The sequence below is a fragment of the Lithobates pipiens genome, unplaced genomic scaffold, assembly GCF_037356315.1.
Source record: "Lithobates pipiens isolate NorthernLeopardFrog02 unplaced genomic scaffold, aLitPip1_a1.2 Scaffold_1, whole genome shotgun sequence".
Classification (NCBI taxonomy): Eukaryota; Metazoa; Chordata; class Amphibia; order Anura; family Ranidae; genus Lithobates; species Lithobates pipiens.
In genome coordinates, this window is record NW_027507685.1 from 145,297,237 (window position 1) to 145,319,944 (window position 22,708).

Here is a 22,708-nt window from a genome sequence, read left to right on the forward strand (position 1 = left end):
AGCAAGGGGTGGGTCATATTTAAATTAGGGGGTGCACAAGTTTAGTCAGGTCTAGGGCAGCAGAAAACCTAAATACACTACTGACACTCCCTGTAGGATATATCTAGTTAGTTTTATAGCAAATTTAAAAGGAGGAATGGAAACACATAAAAGTTGTGGATTACACACTAAAGCCCACTGTAAGCTGATGTCACTCTCTGGAGAGACCTTGACTTTAACGTTGGGCTCCACCCAGATGCCTGGACCAGAAGCTGGCTCAGCCTCCCAGCACACAGCTGTTCCTGTCCCCTGCATAGCTCTGTGCTCCAGAGAGCGCTAGAAGAGCAAACAACCGGTGACTGACAGTTTCTGGCTCTGTGCTCACTGAAGACTGAGAACTGAGTGATCAGTGGTCTTTGATCGCTCAGATTTCAGATAGTGTAGAGGCAGCGTCCACAGAGGAGAGTATAAAAGTTTGGCTTTTTTATTTCTCTTTTAAGAACCTCCGTGAACCTAACAAAATGAATACACCTGCATTAACAAGGGTCCACATTGGTAAACAGTATTAGGTCTCCCAAATCCCATGTGCCAGGTGATAAGTAGCAGAACTTCAATAGACTAATTATATGAGACAAAAAGAATGTTAATTTACACTCTAGGATTTCTGGCAGATTCAGCTTTGATACAAAACACATTTTTTCATCTTAAAGTAGAGTACACTTGACTTTACAACTGTTAGCAGGTACAGTGGGTATAGAAAAGAATCCCCCCTTTAAAATAATCAAATTTTGTTGCTTTGCAGCCTAAAAATGAAGACCGGCACAGTTTTTGTTTTATCCAGCTATATTTACTCAGTGTAACTTAACATATCCAAGTAAAAGATATAACATCAACATATCAGAAAATAATAAAAAATAATAATCAAAAACAGAATCACCAAATTGGAAAAAGGATCACCTGTCCTAAAAATGACTTGTAAACTAAATCAGGTGTAGCTAATCACCTTCTCAATGGCACACAAAGCCATTTGGCTTTCAATTTAGCTGTGGTCATTTTAATTAGCTCAGCATGAAAATAACTTTCCTGGAGCATTTCCATCCCTGGTAGTACAATTGAAGCAATCAACTATGGGTAGCAAGGCACTGTCACTGGGATCTACCGTATAAAGTTGTGGACGGGTACAAGTCAGGAGGCTTTATCAGTGCCTAGCAGCACAGTGGAGTCTATTATTATTAAGTGGAAGGTAATTGGTACAACACAGGATCAGGATGTCTCTCCAAGCTGGATGAAAAAGTCAGGAGAAAACTGGTCAAAGAGGTTACCAAGAGGCCTACAGTAACTCTGAACCCGTTGCAGGAATTTATGACAGAGCGGTCAGTGTGCGTGTGACAACAATATCACAAATTCTCCACAAATGTGGCTTGTATGGGAGAGTTGCAAAAAAAATAAATAAAAACCACACTCCTCAAGAAAGGCCACATACAGTCACGATGGGCTTTGCCAAAACACACCTTGTAGATTCTGAGGGCCACATGGAAAAAGTTATGGACAGATGAGACTAAAATTAAATAAATTTGGCCTCAACACCAAACGATATATTTGGAGGAAATCCAACACTTTCTTCCAGAAGTGCATTTGTGAGGTCAGGCACTGATGTTGGATGAGAAGGCCTGGCTCACAGTCTCTGCTCTAAATCATCCCAAAGGTGTTCTGTTGGGTTGAGGTCAGGACTCGTCAAGTTCCTCCAGCCCAAATTCGCTCATCCATATCCCTATGGACCTTGCTTTGTGCACTGGTGCGCAGTTATGTTGAAACTGCAATCGGTGGAGGAACTTGACTGGCCTGCACAGAACCCTGACCTTAACCCGATTTTGCCTGGCCTCACAAATGAGCTTCTGGAAGAATGGTCAAACATTCCCATAGACACACTCCTAATCCTTGTGGACAGCCTTCCCAGAAGAGTTGAAGCTGTTATAGCTGCAAAGGGTGGGCCAATCAATATTAAACCCTATGGACCAAGACTGGGATGCCATTACAGTTCATGGAAAGGCAGGTGTCTCCATACTTTTGGTAATATAGTGTAAGTTAATCCATATAAAAAAAAAAAAAAAAACAATATATTACTTTGAAATTAATGCACGCAGTAAAGATATCTTTTTTTTTTATTTTATTTTTTATATGTTGTGACTGTGATAGTCATCACTTCCGAAGGCGTTGGAGACTCTGTTGTCACCTACTCTTGTTTATACAGTGATCACTGCAATGTGAACAAGCTTCAAAGGTGTTATTTTACACTGGCCTGGAGATGGGAGCCCCCCTGAGAGAACAGCAATGAATGCCAGTTTTTAAATGGGATCAGCCTACAATTCCAGTGTACAGGACACACAGGGCAGGATGTGGCCGTGCACACCACCAGTCAGGGCTGATTCAACAGGAAGACAGGAAATCCAACTGTACCCCCCCCCCCCCCCACCCCCCCAGCCCCCTCCTGTCATTTCTGCATTTTTCAGAGAACTGCAATCAAAGTAATATGTATGATAAAAATATTTCGCCCAGTGGATACTTTGTTTTCAGAAGCTGTTTCCAAGGGGAGTATATAAAATAATGATAATAACGATGATAATAAATATATATTAAGTTATAAAGGTCAATATTTGAAATAAAGTCTAATATTTTCAGCAATGCCACTTAAAGCGTAACATATAATGGTCCATTTTCTCAGTTTAAACATATGATATATTTTCGATTGTGAAAAAAAAATATGAGTTTATGAGATTTGCAAATCATTATTTTTTTGAATTGAGACTATACAAAGGAGGATTCTTGAATACAGCGAATTGGAACTCTTCCATTGGGTTCTTTCATATGGGCGGTACGCCCGGTGGACTCTGCTTTGAGGAGGGGGGATTGTTCTGTTGAGCAGGCGGATGACAAGTCCATCTCCACTCACTGTGCTGAGATGGACCTGTCAGAGCCCCGCTCTCCTCTATGAAGAGATTGGATGAAAACAGACCGCCTGTCCAATTTCATCAGATCCGCCAGACGAATAGAAAATAGGGTCACCAGCGATCTGGATTTCATGGACAGGATCAGATATCAGCGGATATATCACTGCTCCATAGGGGTGAATGGAAGGATCAGGTATGGCTAAAAAACTGACAGAGGGACCTGATAGGAAATCATGTGTGAAAGGGACCTTAGTCATAAGAAGTATATACTTATTATGAAAATAGAGACATTTTATGATGCAACAAATTACATTCTGTTAGTGCCTATTTATGTTCCTGGATTATATTGATGAGGTCTATCTGAAGATTTTATTTTTTGTTATGGGAGAACATCCCAAGTGAGTTGAAGAATTACATTTTTGTAAGGATAGTTGTTCTGCAAGGGATATACAATATGTAAAGAGGGGTAAGGCCCCTCCATTTGCCAGAATCCACTTGCTCTGCTGCATACTGTTGAGCAAGTGGATGACAGATCCGTCTCCGCTTACTGAGCAGAGCGCAGACAGAGTCCCACTCTCCTCTATAGGGAGATCGGATGAAAGCGGACCGACTGTCCATTTTCATCCGATCATATCTGCCAGACACATGGACTTGGCAGACAGGATCGGATTGGATAACAGCGGATGTCACGGACATCTGCCACTCCATAAGGGTGAACGGAGAGTCCGATCAGGTGGACCTGATTGGACAGTTCACGTGAAAGGGCCCAAAGGGTTTGTTACAGGACAAGTGGGAGAGACCAGGGAAGGGTGGATAGATGTATGGTTTAGGAAAATAAAGGAAGCAGGGGAAGAAAAATATAGATTGTAAGCTCCAATGAGCAGGGCTACCGATTCCTTCTGTATTAAATTGTATTGCAACTGTACAGTCTGCCTTCACGATGTAAAGCGCTGCGCAATCTGTTGGCGCTATATAAATCTTGTATGATAATAATAATGAGAAAAGGGGGGGGGGTCTCTTAAACAGAGGGATCTGGGTGGGAAATTTATGTATGCAATTGGTCACTTTATTTCCATCTGTTCATACCTTCATAAAAATCGTGCAAGAAAAACGTCCTTTATTGTGGAGACAAAAAAATAAATAAAAAAATTGCCATGCACAGCAGTGTGACTTGTTACAGAGTGCGCTTAGTTGGAAACAATAATAAATCAGAATGCTCAGGCATATCTGCCCCAAAGAGCAGGCCACGTGTTTGTCGGGGCTTTAAAGAGGAAGTAAACCCTAATGGGTTTACTTCCTCTGTCTCCCTGCAAAGGTAAAGCATAATGGGCTACTATGCATCGCATAGTAGCCCATTATGTGTCACTTACCTGACACAGGAGCCAGCGATGTCACCGCTGTCCCCTGTAGTCCGGAGCCTCCATCTTCTTCCGGGTATCGCTGCTCCGGCCACTCACAGCGCAGGAGCAGCGATGACATCACTCCCGCACATGCGCACGGGATCCGCCACTAACAGCATATCGCTGTTGGCAGCGGCATGCTGCTAACGGTGATAGTGCATGCGCCGTAGACAGCTGTCACTGACTTTTAGTAAATATCTCCTAAACTGTGTAGGTTTAGGAGATATTTCTTGGACCTACAGGTAAGCTTTAATCTAGGCTTACCTGTAGGTCAAAGTGGTTTGTAAGGGTTTACCGCCACTTTAAGATGAGAAGACAGAGGAAATATTGCATACAATATTATTGCTTGCTGGTCACAATCTACACTGGGATATTATTATTATACAGGATTTATAAGGCGGCAACAGTTTACGCAGCGCTTTACAATATAAAAAGGAGACAATACAGTTATAATACAATAAAATACAAGAGGATTAAGAGGGTCCTGCTCAGAAGAGTTTACAATCTAATAGGGTGGGGCAGGTGGTAGAAAATATAGTAATTGTGGGGAATGAGCTGATGGAATTGGTAGATTAGTTGAATTGGTAGAAGATTAGTTGGAGACCTGATAGGCTTCCCTGAAGAATTGAGTTTTCAGTGGATGAGAGAGGCTCTGGAGAAATCCTGCAGATGAGCATGTGAGGAGAAGACAAGAGAGCTTAAGAGTAGGAGGTCTTGAGAAGAGCGGAGAGGAAGATTTGGGTGAGATTTGGGTGATATTTGAAGACAAGGTTGGTGATGTAGCTCAGGGCAGACTAGTGAATGTCTTTGGATATGTAGTCTTCAGAGGACATAAAGCGACTGAAAAGGCATCACAAATCCAGATTACAGGAAGAAGATGAAAGCAACGTCTGGTGGATAGGCAGCAATCGTCCGATAGCGATAGTCACAAGTGAATCCGGCAAGCTGGTTGTAACTAAGTTGATTGATCGATCCACTTAGTGAATTCAGCCTGCCCACATACTATTCTAATCTTGGCTGGTTCCTGCTGAACTGGCTAGGATTCGAATGGTCTATGGCCGGCCTAAGTTATGTCCTTCATATGTATTATTTTGTTTGGGGGGGGGGGGGGGGGGCTTGCTTCTTGTAGGGTGCCCATAAGTGCCTGTTTTTTAATCTCTCCGCTGTGTCATTGTGCACTGACAGTAGAACACCTTTGCTGTCAGAATACACGATCGGTGGCTGCAGTCGCCTGAGAAACATTTTCTAAAACAGTACCTTCAACAGAAGTTTTGTTAGATGGTCTTCTGTTGAGCGGGAATGGCCATGGATGGATTGAAATTCACCGATCCCTGCTGAACTGGCCTGAATTTCACTTCATCCATGGGCAGCTCCAGGCTTTAAAAAAATCAATTGCTTCCATTCACAATGGTAGGGAGGGGACAATTATATGAAGTGTCTCGTGTACTTGGCTCCTGAGATTCGTGCAGCCCTACAGAAACATCTTTTTGCATGAACGCTGAGGTGTGTACACTGACAGTCGTTAGAGAAATGCCAGGCAATACCTAATATAGGCAACAGAGAAACTGACAAACCAGGGCAAACTATGAATTTCATTTACTCTGAGCTCCGGGCAGATATAAAAGACACAAATTAATGCAGCCCTGTATTCATTCATAAATCATTAAAGGTATTATTTAATGAAAGCCGTGTACCTAGCTGAATTCAGCCTCTAGAAATCCTCCGTATATTAGAGGTCAGACTAGGGTTGCCACCTTTTCTTCAAGCCAAACACTTTAGCGCAGTGATCATCAACCCTGTCCTCAGGGCCCACCAACAGGCCAGGTTTGTAAGATGACTGAAATACATCCCAGGTGATATTTGCTGCTCAGTGATTGCAGTATTCTAGTCTGCATCTCCCCAAGGTAATACCTGTTAGTGGGCCCTGAGGACAGGGTTGATGACCACTGCTTTAGCGGCACAGGGCATGTTTTTCTTTTTTGCAATAAACACTATAGGATTATAAAAGACCTGGGACACATTTGGGTGTCCCAAGGAGAGTAGTAATGTAGCGCACAGAGCGCGCCAGTGGGCGTGGCCAAATCTCTCTTGCTGACATCACCCCACCCCTCAGTGATGGCGTACCTGCCCCCAGTCGCCCACAGCGGCAACAGATTTATGTACGACTACCTCGTTTACTTGGGGAGCCACAGCCTGGTTTAAATAATGTGTCCGGGTTTCAGGTGGGCTGAAACCTGGACACACTATTCAAAACCCGAACTGTCCGGGTGAATCCTGGAGAGGTGGAAACCCTAGCTCAGACTGGGAGAAGCAGCACAAGGAGCCAATCAGTTGATCTCCAGTGCTAAAAAGAATACACTGATAGGGGACGATAGCAGATAGAGAGGTGAGCTGCTTCCCTTTTCACTGTCCAATCATAAGCTAGGGGTAAGGAGGAAACCTGTAAAATATTTGCTGCGCCATGTAAACCTCAAGAGTGGGTGGACAGAAATATAAATCTTTTGGAAGGTAAAACAGCTCCCAAATAAAAACTATATTGCATCTGTACAGTTGGTTGTTTGCCTGATGTTCAGCATTGAATATAAAACCAACTAACGAAAAATGCAATTGGGGATAAAGTATAAAAGAAAGAAAACTGCAAAACACGTTGGTGAGATTTATTTCCTCTGAAGGTGAATCCTTGCACACAGGTGAAATGATAGCTTATATTAGAGACTAGGGGATGAAATAAATAATAATGACTAGCTGTGAGTTGGTGTATGAGGAGCGGTGCGTGATCCGTCACGTCCCGGGAAGTACAGGGCAGCACACAACTCATTCTCTGGACGCCAAGAAGCCCCACTGAGCAGTCAGGAATTATTTGTGCCTCTATGGAGATCCTAGAAAACAATCAGCGTTTTCTACCCTTTGCGTCTATCCCCACCAGCTAACGCACTTAACAACCAAACCTACCTCTCTAACAAAGGAAATATTGAGCTAAAGCTTGACCATAGATCTTTGAATTCTTCACACATACAGAGCTCACATGCCTTCTCCAAGACCCCCTTCCCTGAAATTGAAGGATTCCTAGTATTTATGCCTAAAGAGGAACTGCAGTCTGCTAACATCATTTCTAATAAAAACATCTTTGCCATTCTGAAGCTTCCCTCCAACCACTTTGCTTATTATTTTATATATACTGTGATTCTGTACTTGCCAAATGTGCTGCAGAAATCTCCCTCCACTGAGTCTGGCTGTAATCATTTAACTGTGGGCAGCTGAAGCTGCTGCCTGTTCACTTCCTGGATTTACACACACCTCCAGCTCTGCAGCTCTCATTGGCCCTCTTATGACTCACCCCCCTCCATTCCTGGCAAACTCTCAGAAGAGTTAGAACCCTTTAACACTGGTGCACTTTGCAGGTGCTACAGCGCTAAAAAAAAGCGCCTGCAAAGTGCCCTGAACGAGCCGCTCCTCACATTCCAGCGTGAAAGCCCCTAGGGCTTTCACACTGGAGCAGTACGCTAACAGGACGGTAAAAAAAGTCCTGCTAGGAGCATCTTTGGAGCGGTGAAGGAGCACTGTGTATACCGCTCCTTCCCCGCTCCTGCCCATTGAAATCAACGGGGCAGTGTGGCTATACCGCCGGCAACGCGCCGCTGCAGCAGCGCTTTGCAGCAGTTTTAACCCTTTCTCGCCTGCTAGCGGGAGGGTTAAAACCGCCCCCTGCTAGCGGCCGAATACCGCCGCTAAAATGGTGGTAAAGCGGCTCTAAAAATAGCACAGTTTTACCGCCGGCGCCCGCACTGCCCTCGTGTGAAAGGGGCCTGAGAGAGAGCTGTGCATTTTGTCATAAGCCTAGGCTAATGACCAGACAAGAAACAAGAAGTAGGCTGTATAAGGTATTTAATGGCAGGAAAAACATGTTTTACTATCCAAAGTTAAAACAACAAGGGCAGAAGAATTTATAGAAAGATGAAAAAATTACTGAAGAACGGCTTTTAAAGTGTCACTAAACCCAGGACCCTGCATTTGCTATATCTGGTCTCCCACAGTACATGGAGATGCAATTTAAAAGCGAAATACCTTTTCTCAACAGCAGCATTTAGCAGTCTTGTGACTTCTATCAGTGTCCAGGTTAAAACTTGTAGGAGAAGTTTTCACTCTCCTCTGACTGCCCTATGAGGCTGCATGACCCTGACCCTCTGTGAAGACAGTGCTGATTGGCCCTGTGCTGATCACATGCACCCTGAGCATGTGTAGATTGCCATCATGGCTCTGTTCTATCAAAAGATGGCTTAGGTACAGTAAAAGAAGGGGAGGATCAGAGAAGACAGGATAAAATACACAATATGGCATATTTCGGCACTCTGGACAAAGCACTAAGACAGGTCCAGTGGCTCATATTAAAGCAGAACTTCAGTCTTTTTTCATCTATTAAATTGTCTGCCCTTGTTGTTTTAACTTTAAACATTTTTTTTTTCTGCCAGTAAATACCTTATTCTTAGTTTGGTAAAAAGCCTAGACTTATGACGACATGCACAGCTCTCTCTCTCATTTTCGTGAGCGTGCCAGGAAGGGAGGTGGATGGGTCATAAGAGGGCCAATGAGAGCTGCAGAGATGGAGGTGTGCTTCTGTGCGTGTAAATCCAGGAAGTGAACAGGCAGCAGCTTCAGCTGCCCACAAGTAAAATGGCTGCAGCCAGACTCAGTGGAGGGAGATTTCTGCAGCATACAGAATCACAGTATATATAAAATATGTAAAGTGGTTGGAGGGAAGCTTCAGAATGGCAATGTTTTTATTACCAATTATGTGAGCAGAATGCAGTTCCACTTTACCTGCACAGCACCAGAAGAGTACTATTGTGTGGGTATGGAGGAGGGGTGCAGAGGAAGAAATATTTAAACTAAGAGAGCAGCCACCAGCACAAGGGACACATATTATTCAATGAAAACACTGCCTTGTGCGGGGAAAAAAAAAAAAAAAAAAAGATAACTAAACGTAAGCTTTAAAGATGAAACCTGGGCTAAGCAAATTGCCAAATACCAGAGTTCTCCCTTCAATATTGGTGCGCTTTGTGTACTTCTTCCAGACCTGTGCAGTAATCCATTGCGAGACTTTCCTCTGTATAGGAACTTCCTGTAATAGGACGACTGGTCTCGTCTCCACCCCCTCCTGTAGTTTTCTACAGACAGCCTGTAGTGGGTGGAGCTGCTAGGCCCCTCCCACAGCTCTGCTCTCAACACACACTATGACCCGCACAGTGATGACAGAACTGCTACTTTTAAAAGGTAAAATCTGGGTTTGCAAAGGCACTTAGGATATAAATCCACATTATAAATACCATGTGGCTATTGAAGAATGTATTTAAATTCTTTTTTTTTTGGCCGGAGTTCAGCTTTAACATTGAACGTCATGCAGATAACAAAAAATGCCAAAAAACACACACATGCAGTTATCTATTGACAGAAAAAATACTTGGAGGCTCATTTGGAACAGACAGCAAATAGTCCTATCCACTCTGTGACACAGCGCTGTGCTACACAAACCAGGCCGCAGTGTGACCACAGCAAAACGTTAGCGTTCTTTCTGATCAAGGGAGCCGAGAGAGCTCTGTGATTGTATACATTTAAATGAATGGGTGGCGCTTCCGAATCCCCTGAAAAGCACTTCAGAAGCGCCGCAACATAGGCGTTTTTAACCCCTTCTTTGGGGTTAAAAACGTCCCGCTAGTGGCCAAAAGCACGCTCATACCGTTTTAGTGCTAGAGAATATGTTTACAAACAAAACTATTCAAAATGCCAAAAACATTATAAAAAAAAAAAAAAATGATATAAGCAATGGTAGTGATGAAAACCAACTCAGGTTCCACCGAAGCGCTTAAATGAGGTCTTGGCATGATTTGTGTTCAGCAATAACGTGCCTGCAGGAAGATAAACAGTGACTTTACGTCATATCATCACTTATATTTAGAGGCGGATCCGCTACTTTAGGAATCGAGAATAGTCTTTCAATAGCCTCACAAATTCCCGAAACATTCTGTGCATCTGCTGGCTGCCAAAAACCCTGCAGCACAGGCGGGTAAGTCTGTGGCACTGCATCATTGATAAAAAACAAAGTAGCAGGGAGCATTTTGTAGCTACAGAAGCCCAGTTTGCCTTAAAGTGAACCTGCATTTAGCCCATGTAGAGCAGAGCAAGAGTTTTACTTAGTTTTCTGGAGCCTGAGAGGACCTGGCCACTGGACAGCGAATAGGAAGTGTAGCTCCTCCAGCACTCTGCAGCTCCTCCAGCATTACCATGGGCCTTTTGGTTGCTTTTCTATTAATGCTCTCCTTGCCCAGCCTGTCAGTTTAGGTGGACGGCCATGTCTTAGGAAGTGTATGGCCCAACTGCAAACCTACCATTTTAAAGAGGAAGTAAACCCTAATGGGTTTACTTCCTCTTTCATTCCCTGCAAAGGCAAAGCATAATGGACTACTATGCATCGCATAGTAGCCCATTATGTGTCGCTTACCTGACACGAAGTCGCCGCTGTCCCCTGTAGTCCGCCGCATCCATCTTGCTGGTGGCGTCTCGCAGCTCCGCCGCTGTCATTCGGCGAAGCCGCGATGACGTCACTCCCGCGCATGCGCACGGGAGTCGACACGCGCGGCAGCTCCATTCTTGGAAATGCCGCGCTCAGTGCGCCTGCGCGCCGCTGTCTACGGCGCATGCGCCGTAGACAGTGGTGCCCGTTTTCGGGCAAATATCTCCTAAACCATATAGGTTTAGGAGATATTGCTTGGACCTACAGGTAAGCCTTAATCTAGGCTTACCTGTAGGTCAAAGTGGTTTGTAAGGGTTTACAACCACTTTAAGATGATGGATTGAACAGTGCTCCGTGAGATGTTCCAAGCTTGGGTTTTTTTTTTTCATAACCTAACCTTGCTTTAAACTTCTCCACAACTTTATCCCTGACCTGTCTGGTGTGTTCCTTGGCCTCCATGATGCTGTTTGTTCACTAAGGTTCTCTAAGAATCCTCCGAGGGCTTCACAGAACAGCTGTATTTATACTTAGATTAACTTACACACAGGTGGACTCTATTTACTAATTAGGTAACTTCTGAAGGCAATTGGTTCCACTAGATTTTAGTTAGGGGTATCTGAGCAAGCCCAGGTTCACACTGAGCTGTGGGAATGAAGGCGTGCGAGTTCAGCCGAACTCGCGTGATTTCACTCCTGCATGTCAGTCCTGATTTCGGCCACAATTTCAGAGACATCTGTGCAGGTTTCGGCACAGATTTAAATGTAAATCTCAGCCTGAAATCACAAAAAACGTAGTACAGAAACTTTTTGAAATCTGTGCAGCACCGCAGATGCGGCATCACATCAATTAGGATGGTGCCATTGATGCCAATTGCTGCCGTATTGACAGGTCAAAACGCTCCAGAGTGAACCAGGGCTTAAGGGGGCGGAATACAAATGTACGCCACACTTTTCACGTATATGTACATTTTGAAAACCATTTATCATTTTCTTTCCACTTCACAATTATGTGGCACTTTGTGTTGGTCTATCACATAAAAACCTAATAAAATTATTTGACATTTTTGGTTGTAACATTACAAAAAAGTGGAAAATTTCAAGGGGTATGAATACTTTTTCAAAGCACTGTATGCGGCCATAGCACAGTGCAGTTGCATCCACAACACAGCCTCTGAACACAGCAAACTATCCACCCCAAGCCTCCCATGTGAATGTAGCCTTAGGCTCGGTTCACACAGAGGCGACTTGTCCAGGCGACTTCGCCGCCTGACAAGTCGCGCTCCGTTCTGTACTATGGAACCGTTCTATTAGGAGCGACTCAAGTTGCTCCGACTTAGAAAAAGGTTCCTGTACTACTTTTGGGGCGACTTCAGGCGACTTGCATTGATTCCTATACAGAAGTCGTTTAGCAAGTCGCCGCTGAAGTCGTTTGCAGGTTGCGTCTGAGTCGCGCTGCAAGTCGTGCCGCCCCTGAGTGAACCGAGCCTAAGGCCCCTTTCACACGGGGCAGACTCCGTAATGTGCATCTCTCCACTGATCCCTGCTAAGCAGACGGATAACAGGTCCCTGTCTGCTCCGCTTAGCATGGTGGACACAGACACAGCCTCGTTGTTCTCTATGGGGCAGTCAGATGGAAATGGACCCTCTGTCTGTTTCCATCTAAATGTCATTCGATCTGCCGGATGGATGGAGAATTGATCCCCCATCCACCTGTTTCTGGTGGACAGGATCGGATCAGATGCCAACGGGTGTCAGCAGACACATATATGCCGACATCCGCCACTCCATAGAGAATAGCTGGTCTGATCAGGTCTGCCTGAAAAACTGACAGGCGGACCTGATTGGACCGCCCGTGTGAAGCTAGCCTAAAGGCCTGTGTTGATGGGCTTTTGTTTGCTTTTTTCTCTCTATACAAGTCTATGGGAATATAAAAAAAGCTGAAGCAGGACAGTGGCACCCACAGTGAATTCTGAATGTCCTCAGAACTGTCACACTGATGTTAAAAGGTACCCCGCCTAACTTTTAGGCCCCTTTCACACGTGCGAACCATTCAAATCCCACCGTCTGCTTTTTAGGCGGATCTGAACGGTCGCTCCATACATCTCTATGGAGCGGCAGATGTCAGCGGATGTATGCCCCGATCCGCCCCGACCTGATCCGCAAAATCTAGATGGATGGAAACCATTTTTTTTTTTTTTTTTTTACAGGCGGACTGTAATCTTCCGATCCTCCCCATAGGGGAGAGTGAACTCTGAGTCGGTGGACTTTTCATCCACCGGCTCAGCAGGTATCAACGGAGCGATCCTCGCTGAGCAAGCGGATGCTAAATACGGACAGCTCTGTGTGGAAGGGGCCTAAGGGCTCATTCACATTATTGCATTGCAGTAATGTGCAGCAAAATGTACCACCTATCAAATTAAAAATATTCTGCATTCCCAATACAAAGAAAAAAAACTACCTACAACCAACTCTCTAAAGATCACAAAGATATAAGGGGGGGTTCATGCACACGGCAGCATTTTAACCAGTATTATGTTTTTTTTTTCTTGACACAGTTTTAAAGTTTTCTATGTGTCCATGTACAAAGTGCAATAAAGATCAGTAAACATGCACTGTGTTCTCTGTGGAGTCAAAATAGGAAACTGCATTCGATGTTAGAAAATGTATGCGTGTCCACATATAAATGTGCATGCAGAAACTTTTTACACAGTGAGTTTCCATTTACTTTGAAAGGCCACCAGCGCACCTAGGCAGTGCAGCACAATATAAAGTACTTACGCACAAATACGAACCAGGTTTAAAGAGAAAAACCAAAAAACTAAAAAACGACTGCGTGTCCATTTTTCCATGTGATAAGGTGAGGGGTAGCCTATTCACAATGAGCGGCCTGCCTTAATGCATGACAACATGTTGCATAGTGTTGAAAAGGTCTGAAGATATCTAGGGGATGATTTACTAAAACTGGAGTGTGCGAAATTCTGATGCAGCTGTGCACGGTAGCCAATCAGCTTCTAACTTCAGCTTGTTCAATCAAGCTTTGACAATAAAGCCTGGAAGCTGATTGGTTCCTATGCAAAGCTACACCCGATTTTGCACTCTCCAGTTTTAGTAAATCAGCTCCATTGATTCCTGTTTTTTGGGTTTAGACAACCTGTAGACGTCCAGTCTTTTTTCTTTTGAAGATACTCTAACAAATAATGGGAAATATTTATCAAGGCAAGCAGATAAAACAAGCTATTTCTGTGATGTTGGCAAAACACACAACTTTGCTAATTGCCTCAAACACTAAGAACACCTCTCTGCATAATAAAGAACAGTCACTATGGAAAACACACACTGTAAACACTGAAATAGAAGCCCCAGCATGCGCTAGCCTGTTAACCAAAACCACAACAATCTAGGCCCTGAGGAACTACAAATCCCACTTGGCACGCTGTTGACCCGTCAGAAGCACAAATTCTGGCACAGCAAGAGCTTGGCGGGCATTTCAAGAACGAACAGTTCTGATGATGACGCATAGAGTTACGTAATTTTTTTTTGTAATCACATAACAGTCCTCTGTCACGGATCACCCCACAATTTAAAGTTAATGAAAACAAGAATGGATTCTGTAAAAGAGACCCCGTAAAACACTTGGTGAAACTTTCAAGGAATCTGCTCCTGAACACTTTACCATGTAAGGTGAGGTCAGCAAAGGACGCGAGATGCGCTTATTCAAGGCCTGATCACCACAAAAAAAAAAACCTACAAAAAGTACTAAGACCTAGAAATCTTTTTCTGTCCTCAATTCAGAAACAACAAATTTTAAAAAGCTTTGGCTGAAAAACATAAGGCTATCTGGTCACGATGGCGTTGTTTTCTAACAATCCTTCCAAAGTGATCACTTTTATCCATAGTTTTAATGTTTTGCCTTAGGCCACAAGAGAGAGGGGAAGCTGCTTGCTTCTAATCTGTGCTGAGGCCTACAGAAAGGGGATTACAGATTTAAAGGCTCCAGCTGGCTGTAGCCTCCCCTCCTCTACCACCACCCCCCCATGACACCCCCTTATCTCACCTTCCAGAGACCAGCTGGAGGAGGAGGACAGTCCCTTTTTGGATTTGCAGCCCACTAACTTTAAACAGATCTCCAACATTTTCATCTGCTGGATACAGGACTTGCTGGATCTTTTCTTCCTCCGGGAACGCTTGATGATCTCCCCTCCCTCCAACATGCGAAAAGTCCAGAGCGGGATAGGCCACTTGGCCTCAGACCAAATCCTAGTCGGCTCGTTGTACTGTGGCTCTGTCTAACTCTTCGTCTTCTTGATGCAGGACAACTCCAAAACTCAGCAGAGACTCCGAACTTCATCGATCCGGGCAGGATATTTGCCAGAAAAGGAGAGGCTCAGATCCCCAAGAAGAAGGGGAGGGCTTCCTAGCGTCCCTTTGGAGCAATCCCCCCCATACTGACCACACAATCTTCCTAATCAGCAGGAGAGGAGTAGGGAGTCAATCCTGCACTCTTTCAGCTAAGTTCTTGCTGTTCGTTTGGCCTCTTTCTTTCAGTCCAATAGGCGACTTGTGTTAGACGGGGAAGGCTGCTTACGTTAGACTGCCAACAAAGGGCCCCCTTCATCCTCTGGCTGCCTCTAGTGATGACATCCGAGGTCTAGCTACGCCTACCCGTGCACAAAGCACTGTTAACCCTCGCCTGAAAGCTCTGCAACTTCTGCCCTTTCTATGTACTTAACCTTCACAAGTTGAAGCAAGGAAAGCCACAGGATTTGTCAGTCCGCTGCAGCACAACAACTTCACAAGCTAGAAAGAGGAATACATGCAGGGCAGATCTGCTTTTGAAATGAATCCAGCCGCATCTCCCTGCCTTTTGTATAGTTTGCTGGGAGCTGTGCAAAAAACAAAACAAAAAAAACAAAACAAAAAAAACAAAATAATAAAAAAAACAAAATACAAAAAAAAAAAAAAAAAAATCAAAAAAAAAAAAAAATCACTTTTGTAGAAGAAATTAACTTTAAACTGCAGCAAGCTCTGAGAGCAGACCAGTGCAATGCATCTAATTGTAAGAATAAAAATGTCATGCATGGCAGCCTAACTACTTGCCTACCGGGCACTTTCACCCCCTTCTTGCCCAGGCCAATTTTCAGCTTTCAGTCCTGTACACTTTGAATGACTATTGCGTGGTCCTGCAACACTGTACCCAAATTTATTTATTTTTTTATAATTTTTTCACACAAATATAGCATTCTTTTGGTGGTATTTAACCTCTTGACGACCAGCCGCCGTCATTATACTGTGGCAGGTTGGCACAACCGCGCAAACTGCCGTAGGTGTATGACACCTGCTTTAAGAGCTATAGGCAGCACGATGCCAGAGCCGATGTGCATGGCTGCAATGTCCGCCGCCAACCCGCGATCGCTCCTCAGAGAGCCAAAACGGGGATCTGTCAATGTAAACATACAGATCCCCAGGAGTAGAGAGATCTGCTGTACCTAGTGATCAGGAACAGCGATCTCTCGCTACTCCCTGTCAGTCCCCCCCCCCCCATTTAGAAACACCTCCCTAGGGAACACTTAAACTCTTGATTGCACCCTAGTGTTAACCCCTTCTCTGCCAGTGACATTTATACAGTAATCAGTGGCTATTTTTAGCTCTGATCGCTGTATAAATGTCAGTGGTCCCAAAAAAATGTCCAAAGTGTCCGATCTGTCCGCTGCAATGTTGCAGTCCTGCAAAAAAAAAAAAAAAAAAAAAAAAACGCTGATCCAGCTGAACAGTCTTGTGTGGGAAGGATCGGAAAAGTACATCTCCGCTCTCCTCTCCCCTATACAACAAAAACGAGCAGTTAGAGAGGAACTTCAATCTGCTCACATCATTTGTAATAAAAACATCTTTGCCATTCTGAAGCTTCCCTCCAACCACTTTGCATATTATTTTATATATACTGTGATTCTGTACTTGCCAAATATGTTGCAGAAATTTCGCTTCACCAAGTCTGGCTGCAACCATTTTAACTGTTGTCAGGCGAGGTGACAGACGCACACCGTAGAGATCAGGAGTGCACCGCAAGGTTGTGGACCCTACGGCTGACTGCTGCGGATGGGAGACAGATCCCACTGGGGTTAGAGCGTAAGATTCCCTGGGGCGCAGATTCTAAGAGCCAGCAGATGTTCACCAGAGCCTCGAGTGGGGAGGATGGACTTGGGTGCAACTGGCTCAAGGTCGCAACCCCCAGGGTCCCCCAGCTCACACCCACAGTAGGCAACAGGAGGATAGGGATGGTGAGGGACAAAGCCAAGGTCGGGGCCACAAGCAGACAGAAGTAGTCAGGGACACGCCAAAAGGTCAGGATCACAGGCAAACAGGGATAGTCAAAGACACACCAAAGTCGGTAATGGCACAACAGAAGAGCAAACAGCAGGTAACAGGAAGCCAAACACACAAAGGAATACACAATGGTTGATCAGCACAGGTGGCCTGCAGTGCACAGGTTAATATAGGGCTCCCTGATAGGGCCTGGGGTGGAGCCATGCTTAGAGGAGAGGTTATAAAAACCACCAGGTGGAAGTGGCTAGCCTCTTAGTCTGAACACATGAGGGGAGGTAAGCAAACACAGGAAGATCACTGCATAACCATGACAACTGTAGACAGCTGAAACTGCTCACTTCCTGGATTTACACAGAGGAACACCTCCAGCTCTCATTGGCCCTCTTATGACTCATCCCCCTCCCTACCTGGCAAACTCTCAGGAGAGTGAGAGAGCTGTGCATGATGTCATAAGTCTAGGCTTTTTACCAGACAAGAAACAGGAAGTGGGCTGTATAACGTATTTACTGGCAGAAAAAAAAATGTTATACTATGCAAAGTTAAAACAACAAAGGCAGAGGATTTGAAGCAGGGTTCCACCAAAAAGTGGAACTTCTGCTTTTAGCACTCCTCGACCCCCTTACATGCCACATTTGGCATGTATTTGGCATGCATTTTATTTGGGGAGGAGTGGGTGACTAGTTTTGAGTGGGACTTTGTCCCACTTCCTACTAAGGCTGCCTAGGCGGCGACTCCTCTCCCCCTAGCAGCCCCTCCCTCTCTGCAATCTTCTGGGACACGTCACAGGTCCCAGAAGATTGTCTGTCCACTAAGAGAGCAAAGGGCAACTCACGCATGTGCAGTGCGCGCCCGGCCATGAAGCCGCAGCATGTCACAGCAAGATGCCCACAGTTTCAATAGAGGCGTCGCTGAGAGGAGAGGGAGAGAAGCGAGGCTCCATGCGGCTGCATCGGTGGACCATGGGCCACGTGAGTGTCTGTTTATTAAAAGTCAGGAGTTACACTTTTTGTAGCTGCTGACTTTTAATAAACTAAAAAGAGCCCGGAACTCTGCTTTAATAGGTTGAAAAAAAATGACTGAAGGTCCACTTTAACTTGTGCAATGCGGGCACAGCCCCAGAGGTGGGCTTTAAATCTGCTCTTATCTCCATTCTAAGTCATATACTATGTAGCCCGTAGAGGAAATACAGTATGTCTATACTTATCTATTCTAAGGGCACTCCGGTCTGGTCATGTGATCAGCTCCCAGCGTCAGGCACTGTTCAGGTATTCTGACAGCCGCAGGTACCAGCTGTCAGAATACAACAGTTGGCGGGGGGGGGGGGGATTTCTCTCTAGCATGGATGGGGTAATCAATAGATTTCTTTAATTCAACCTGTGGGACTAAACAAAAGAAGCATTATGGTGTATAGTGAGCTGTCAGGGGTGTGCAGGAACAATAATGAGCCACGCAATACTAAAAAAAAAAAGAAAATAAAGACACTGGGAAAAAAAACCCATAGGGCATTATAGTGCAGCGGCCGTGCGATCCGACTGAGTTCAGTGCACTGATGAAGCACTGCGTTTGGCAGATCACACTTTTTTTTTTTGGATTTTTTTTTTATTTATTTATAGAGATGTTACACTAAATGTTTATAGACACAAAGGAAAACAGAGATGAAGTGGTATAAGAAGTTAATTCTTGTACTGAAAGGAGCACATAGGCTACCATTGCTGACTGCCCTCTAAGTTTCTAGCTCTGGCCTCAGTACTTTCTGAATCACTTGTCAGAACAAACAAGAAAACCAACAAAGTCACAAAGGCCTGATTTCCTGACACCCCTGATTTCCATATGCTTGATGGTCAGAGCCTTCAATATTATTAAAGCCTTTGGATCAACTTAGCAGCCAGTAAATTAGCATTTTCCAAGTGTTTATTAATGCTATTCTACATTTCCCTACTATTCTTTACACATTGGGCTCCTAAAATACAATTACAAATGTAAACTTTTGATCAGGGTCATTTGTGTAGTTTCTGTTGTCATTATGATATAAAAAGAGGAAACACAGTTGATTGATAATAAATGGCTTCAGCCAAACACTAAACATGAGGGAAGGAAATGTTTTTGTGTTATTTATATTCTCTGAAATGGCCAAGAAATCAAATTCTGCAGGGTATGCAAACTTATGCGCACAATTGTAAATACCTAATATCAATAGTGTACAAAGACATCCATATTATGGAAATGAAATCCAATGTGCACACAAAAGATATTTTCCTGTGTGTATCCCACACAGCGACTCCAAAAATTATATATAGAAACAAAAATATAGTCCAATAAATGCCCAAAATATGCAAAATATATGAAAAAACTGTAAATAAATTCCAGCTTCAATTTTCTGAAATCACCACTGTGACATGAATAAAATGGAGTGAATCCACGACCTATATCTAATGGCCACTCACCTCACTGACATGACCCCTGCTTTACCAGTAGGTCACACCACGCAGGCTTCCCTCTTTGGGGATGAAGCTAAACCAGAATCTTCTCCACTTCCCATGAGTGGATGGATGGCTGAATGGATCTCCAATCACAGCAATATATGCAGGGGGGGGAAGCTCACAAACCTAGTGCTCTCCGTTTAAAAACTCTTAATAAAAAAAGAAAAATATTTCACTTACAGGAAACGGCACTATAGGCATTGCGGACCATATATTGCTCGCCTTTGGCAATCACTTGCGAGAGAGACAACTTAGTGCAGAGATGGCCCTGTGATGACATCATGCGCGCAGTTCCTCATCCTATACATACGTTGCGTCCAATAGTCGGGACTTCCTCAGTAGGGGTGTATATACACTGAAATTTACGCAGCTATAGATTCTATAATGCAATGGTGGTGATCAGCGATTTATAGTGGGACTGTGATAGGGTGGCAGCAATCCGTTGCCAATAGACACTGGCTGGGAGGGTCACTAAGCGGGAGATTGCCTAAAACTTGAGCGTTCAAACTCTGGTTCAGCTATGAATAGAATCCAATCAGCTTCCAGGTTTTATTGTCAAAGTTTATTTTAACAGGCCGAAGAAGAAACTGATTGGCTACCATGCACAGCTTCTGAGTGTTTTAGTAAATCCCCCCCCGCCCAAGTGACACTGATGTTGCTAGTGACACCATTACTGTGATCAGTGGCAACAATGTACTAATGACATTGGCTGGGAAAGGGTTAATATCTAGGGGGGGGGGGGGGGGTTTAACTGTGTGCCTAACAATGAGTAATGTATGCTGCTTTTACTTTCTGATCTGGCTGTTTTTTCTCCCTGCTTTTTAGGGAGAACAGACAGCCTGATTGCTGTTCCCTGTACAAAGTGTCCTGTGTTTTTGGAAACACAGAACTCTATGTGTGATTGGATGCAGCAGATTTCAGCTGAAATCACTGGCAGAAATTTGTCGCCAAACTTGTGCTGTGTCCAATTACAGCATGGGTCAGGCAGTACAAGCATGCGCGCCTCAAACCTGGAAGGTGGCTGGTCACGTGCATGTATGTGACTGTACCTGTTGCCGGAATGTAAAAAAGTAAAAATCACTAAATGGTTCTAAAGGCTGAATTCTATGCATGGATATTTCTGTGTGCAGTGCCCCCCTCCCCCCCCCCCCTCAAGCCCTCCTAGCTGAGCTCCCTTGGATCCAGAGATGTTCACAATAGCCTCGGCTGTCCCTGGACTCTCCTTCCTCATTGGCTGAGACAGCAGGAAGAGCCCATTGGCTCCCATGGCTGTCAATCACAGCCAGTGGGCCAATGAGAAGGCAGGGGAGATGCAGCTCTATGTGTCTTATGGAACCATAAAGCAGTAGCTCGGGAGCGAGCACACAGTGGTGTCCCCAGGGAAAAGTGTCTTTCTCTGGGGTGCACTGCTAGAGAAGGAGAAGCCAGGAGAGATGGCGGGAAATCCAAAAAGAAGAGGATGGGAGCGGATTTGTGCAAAACCTCCGCACAGATCAGGTAAGGAGTAACAGATTTTTTTTATTTTTATTTTAAAAACAAAGTCTTGAAATCACTTTAAAAAAAAGATAACAAGGATTTTTTTTTCTTTTGCCATGCTAATGGAAATACGCAACAAATATAACAGTAGGCGTTATCGCAATTTGTCTGCAAAAATGGAAATATGCTTGAAAGGCGAATCAAAGCAACGACAACATGAATCAAAGCATCTCAGGAAGAGCAAAAAAAAAAAAAGTGTTAGGTGGTTCCCTTCAGCATCTTGAAGCTTGCATAGAGAAGTATTGGGAGTGCTTGCTGGCTCCTGGATTAGACTGAATGCCCTCTAATATCACCACGATTCTAATAACGGGGTTAGAGCCACCCAATCCCCAACACAATCCCAATCACATTTTGACTAGTGCGACCATGTGACCCATCCACACCAATCATGTAAGACGATGGAGAGTCCTGCTCACACAATGCTTATTCCTAACACATGAAACTGCACAGCCTGAATGAGCGCAGCCAAGGAGACCAGAGGAAGAGATGATATATCACTCCACTAATAATGGGGAATCCACATCTAATTTTAGAATGGATGCCAGCGCGCGTTAGACTAAACAAGTGAGCTATAAATTATCTTCATTGGCGCGGTGAAGCCATACAGTTAAGTGGATATTATACTGTAAAAGAAAACATTTGGAGTTATGTATATTGGATGGCTGATCTAGAACTCCCCCTGGTAATGTAAAACTTAATAAACACTAACACCTGTACCGTGCAATCTAGGCTCTCACACAAGGTTATTTAAGGCGAATATGTTGATTATTAAAAGATCCAACCAAAATGAAGGCTGCAAGTTTGGACTACGGTAGGAGGCCTAAATCTCCAAATCTTGTCCTATATGGTCACTCTTGGGGACTCCAAGAACAAGATGGCGCCACCTGCTGTAACCAGTGTGAAGAATGTTCTGCTGAAGACTTGAAGCAGGAGGAAGGAGACGCGGTTGCTCTAATGTCAAATACCTTTGTTAAGGCTGGCCACAGACAGTGCAAAATTTCTTTCCTGCAACTACGGCTCGCAGGAAAGGTTTTTTTCACGATTCCCCCATCAAAACAGACAGTGCAGATAGGGGAATCCCCACCAAGACATTGTATTCTCCCAGAAGGGGGGGGGGAGGGTAAAGCCATCAGGAAAAGACCGTGATTATTGCCATCAGGTATAGCAGCCGCTAGTGATAATCGCAAGTAAAATCTGGCAGGCTGGTTGTATCCAAGCCTGCCCATACACAGTTCGAATCTCCTGAGCCAAGCAGTAAAATGAGATGCAATCTTATCTGGCAGACGTTATTTCTAAAAACCTCACACACCTGCATTGGAGGAAAAAAAAGGGGGGGGGGGGGAGGACATCGGCAACCTCTACCACCGCCGCTCTCCTCCTAACCCCAATCACTGAAACACAGTGTCTCTGTACAAGACCGCCTCAGGGCAAACACAATGACAGTAGTATGGGTAACAGCAGACATTTAAAATTCATAGCTATAATAACACAAGATAGGATTTAAGAATCACATTTACAAAGATTATCACACCAGTAT

At 44.4% G+C, this 22,708-nt stretch overlaps 1 protein-coding gene across 4 annotated transcripts in view; it reads right to left on the reverse strand.

The window, feature by feature from the left end:
* The window catches only part of ABL1 (ABL proto-oncogene 1, non-receptor tyrosine kinase), a 379,654-nt gene that overhangs the window by 119,027 nt on the left and 237,919 nt on the right, over window positions 1–22,708 (reverse strand). The window contains exon 1 of one of the 4 annotated variants that reach the window (XM_077478087.1): window positions 14,889–15,469. The exons of 2 other annotated variants lie outside the window; for them this stretch is intronic. In XM_077478087.1, the coding sequence (XP_077334213.1) occupies window positions 14,889–15,045 (157 nt within the window). In that variant the 5' untranslated portion in view covers window positions 15,046–15,469. Of the gene's footprint in view, window positions 1–14,888; window positions 15,471–22,708 lie in introns of those variants that run through there. One more of the 4 variants, XM_077478113.1, reaches the window with a different exon arrangement.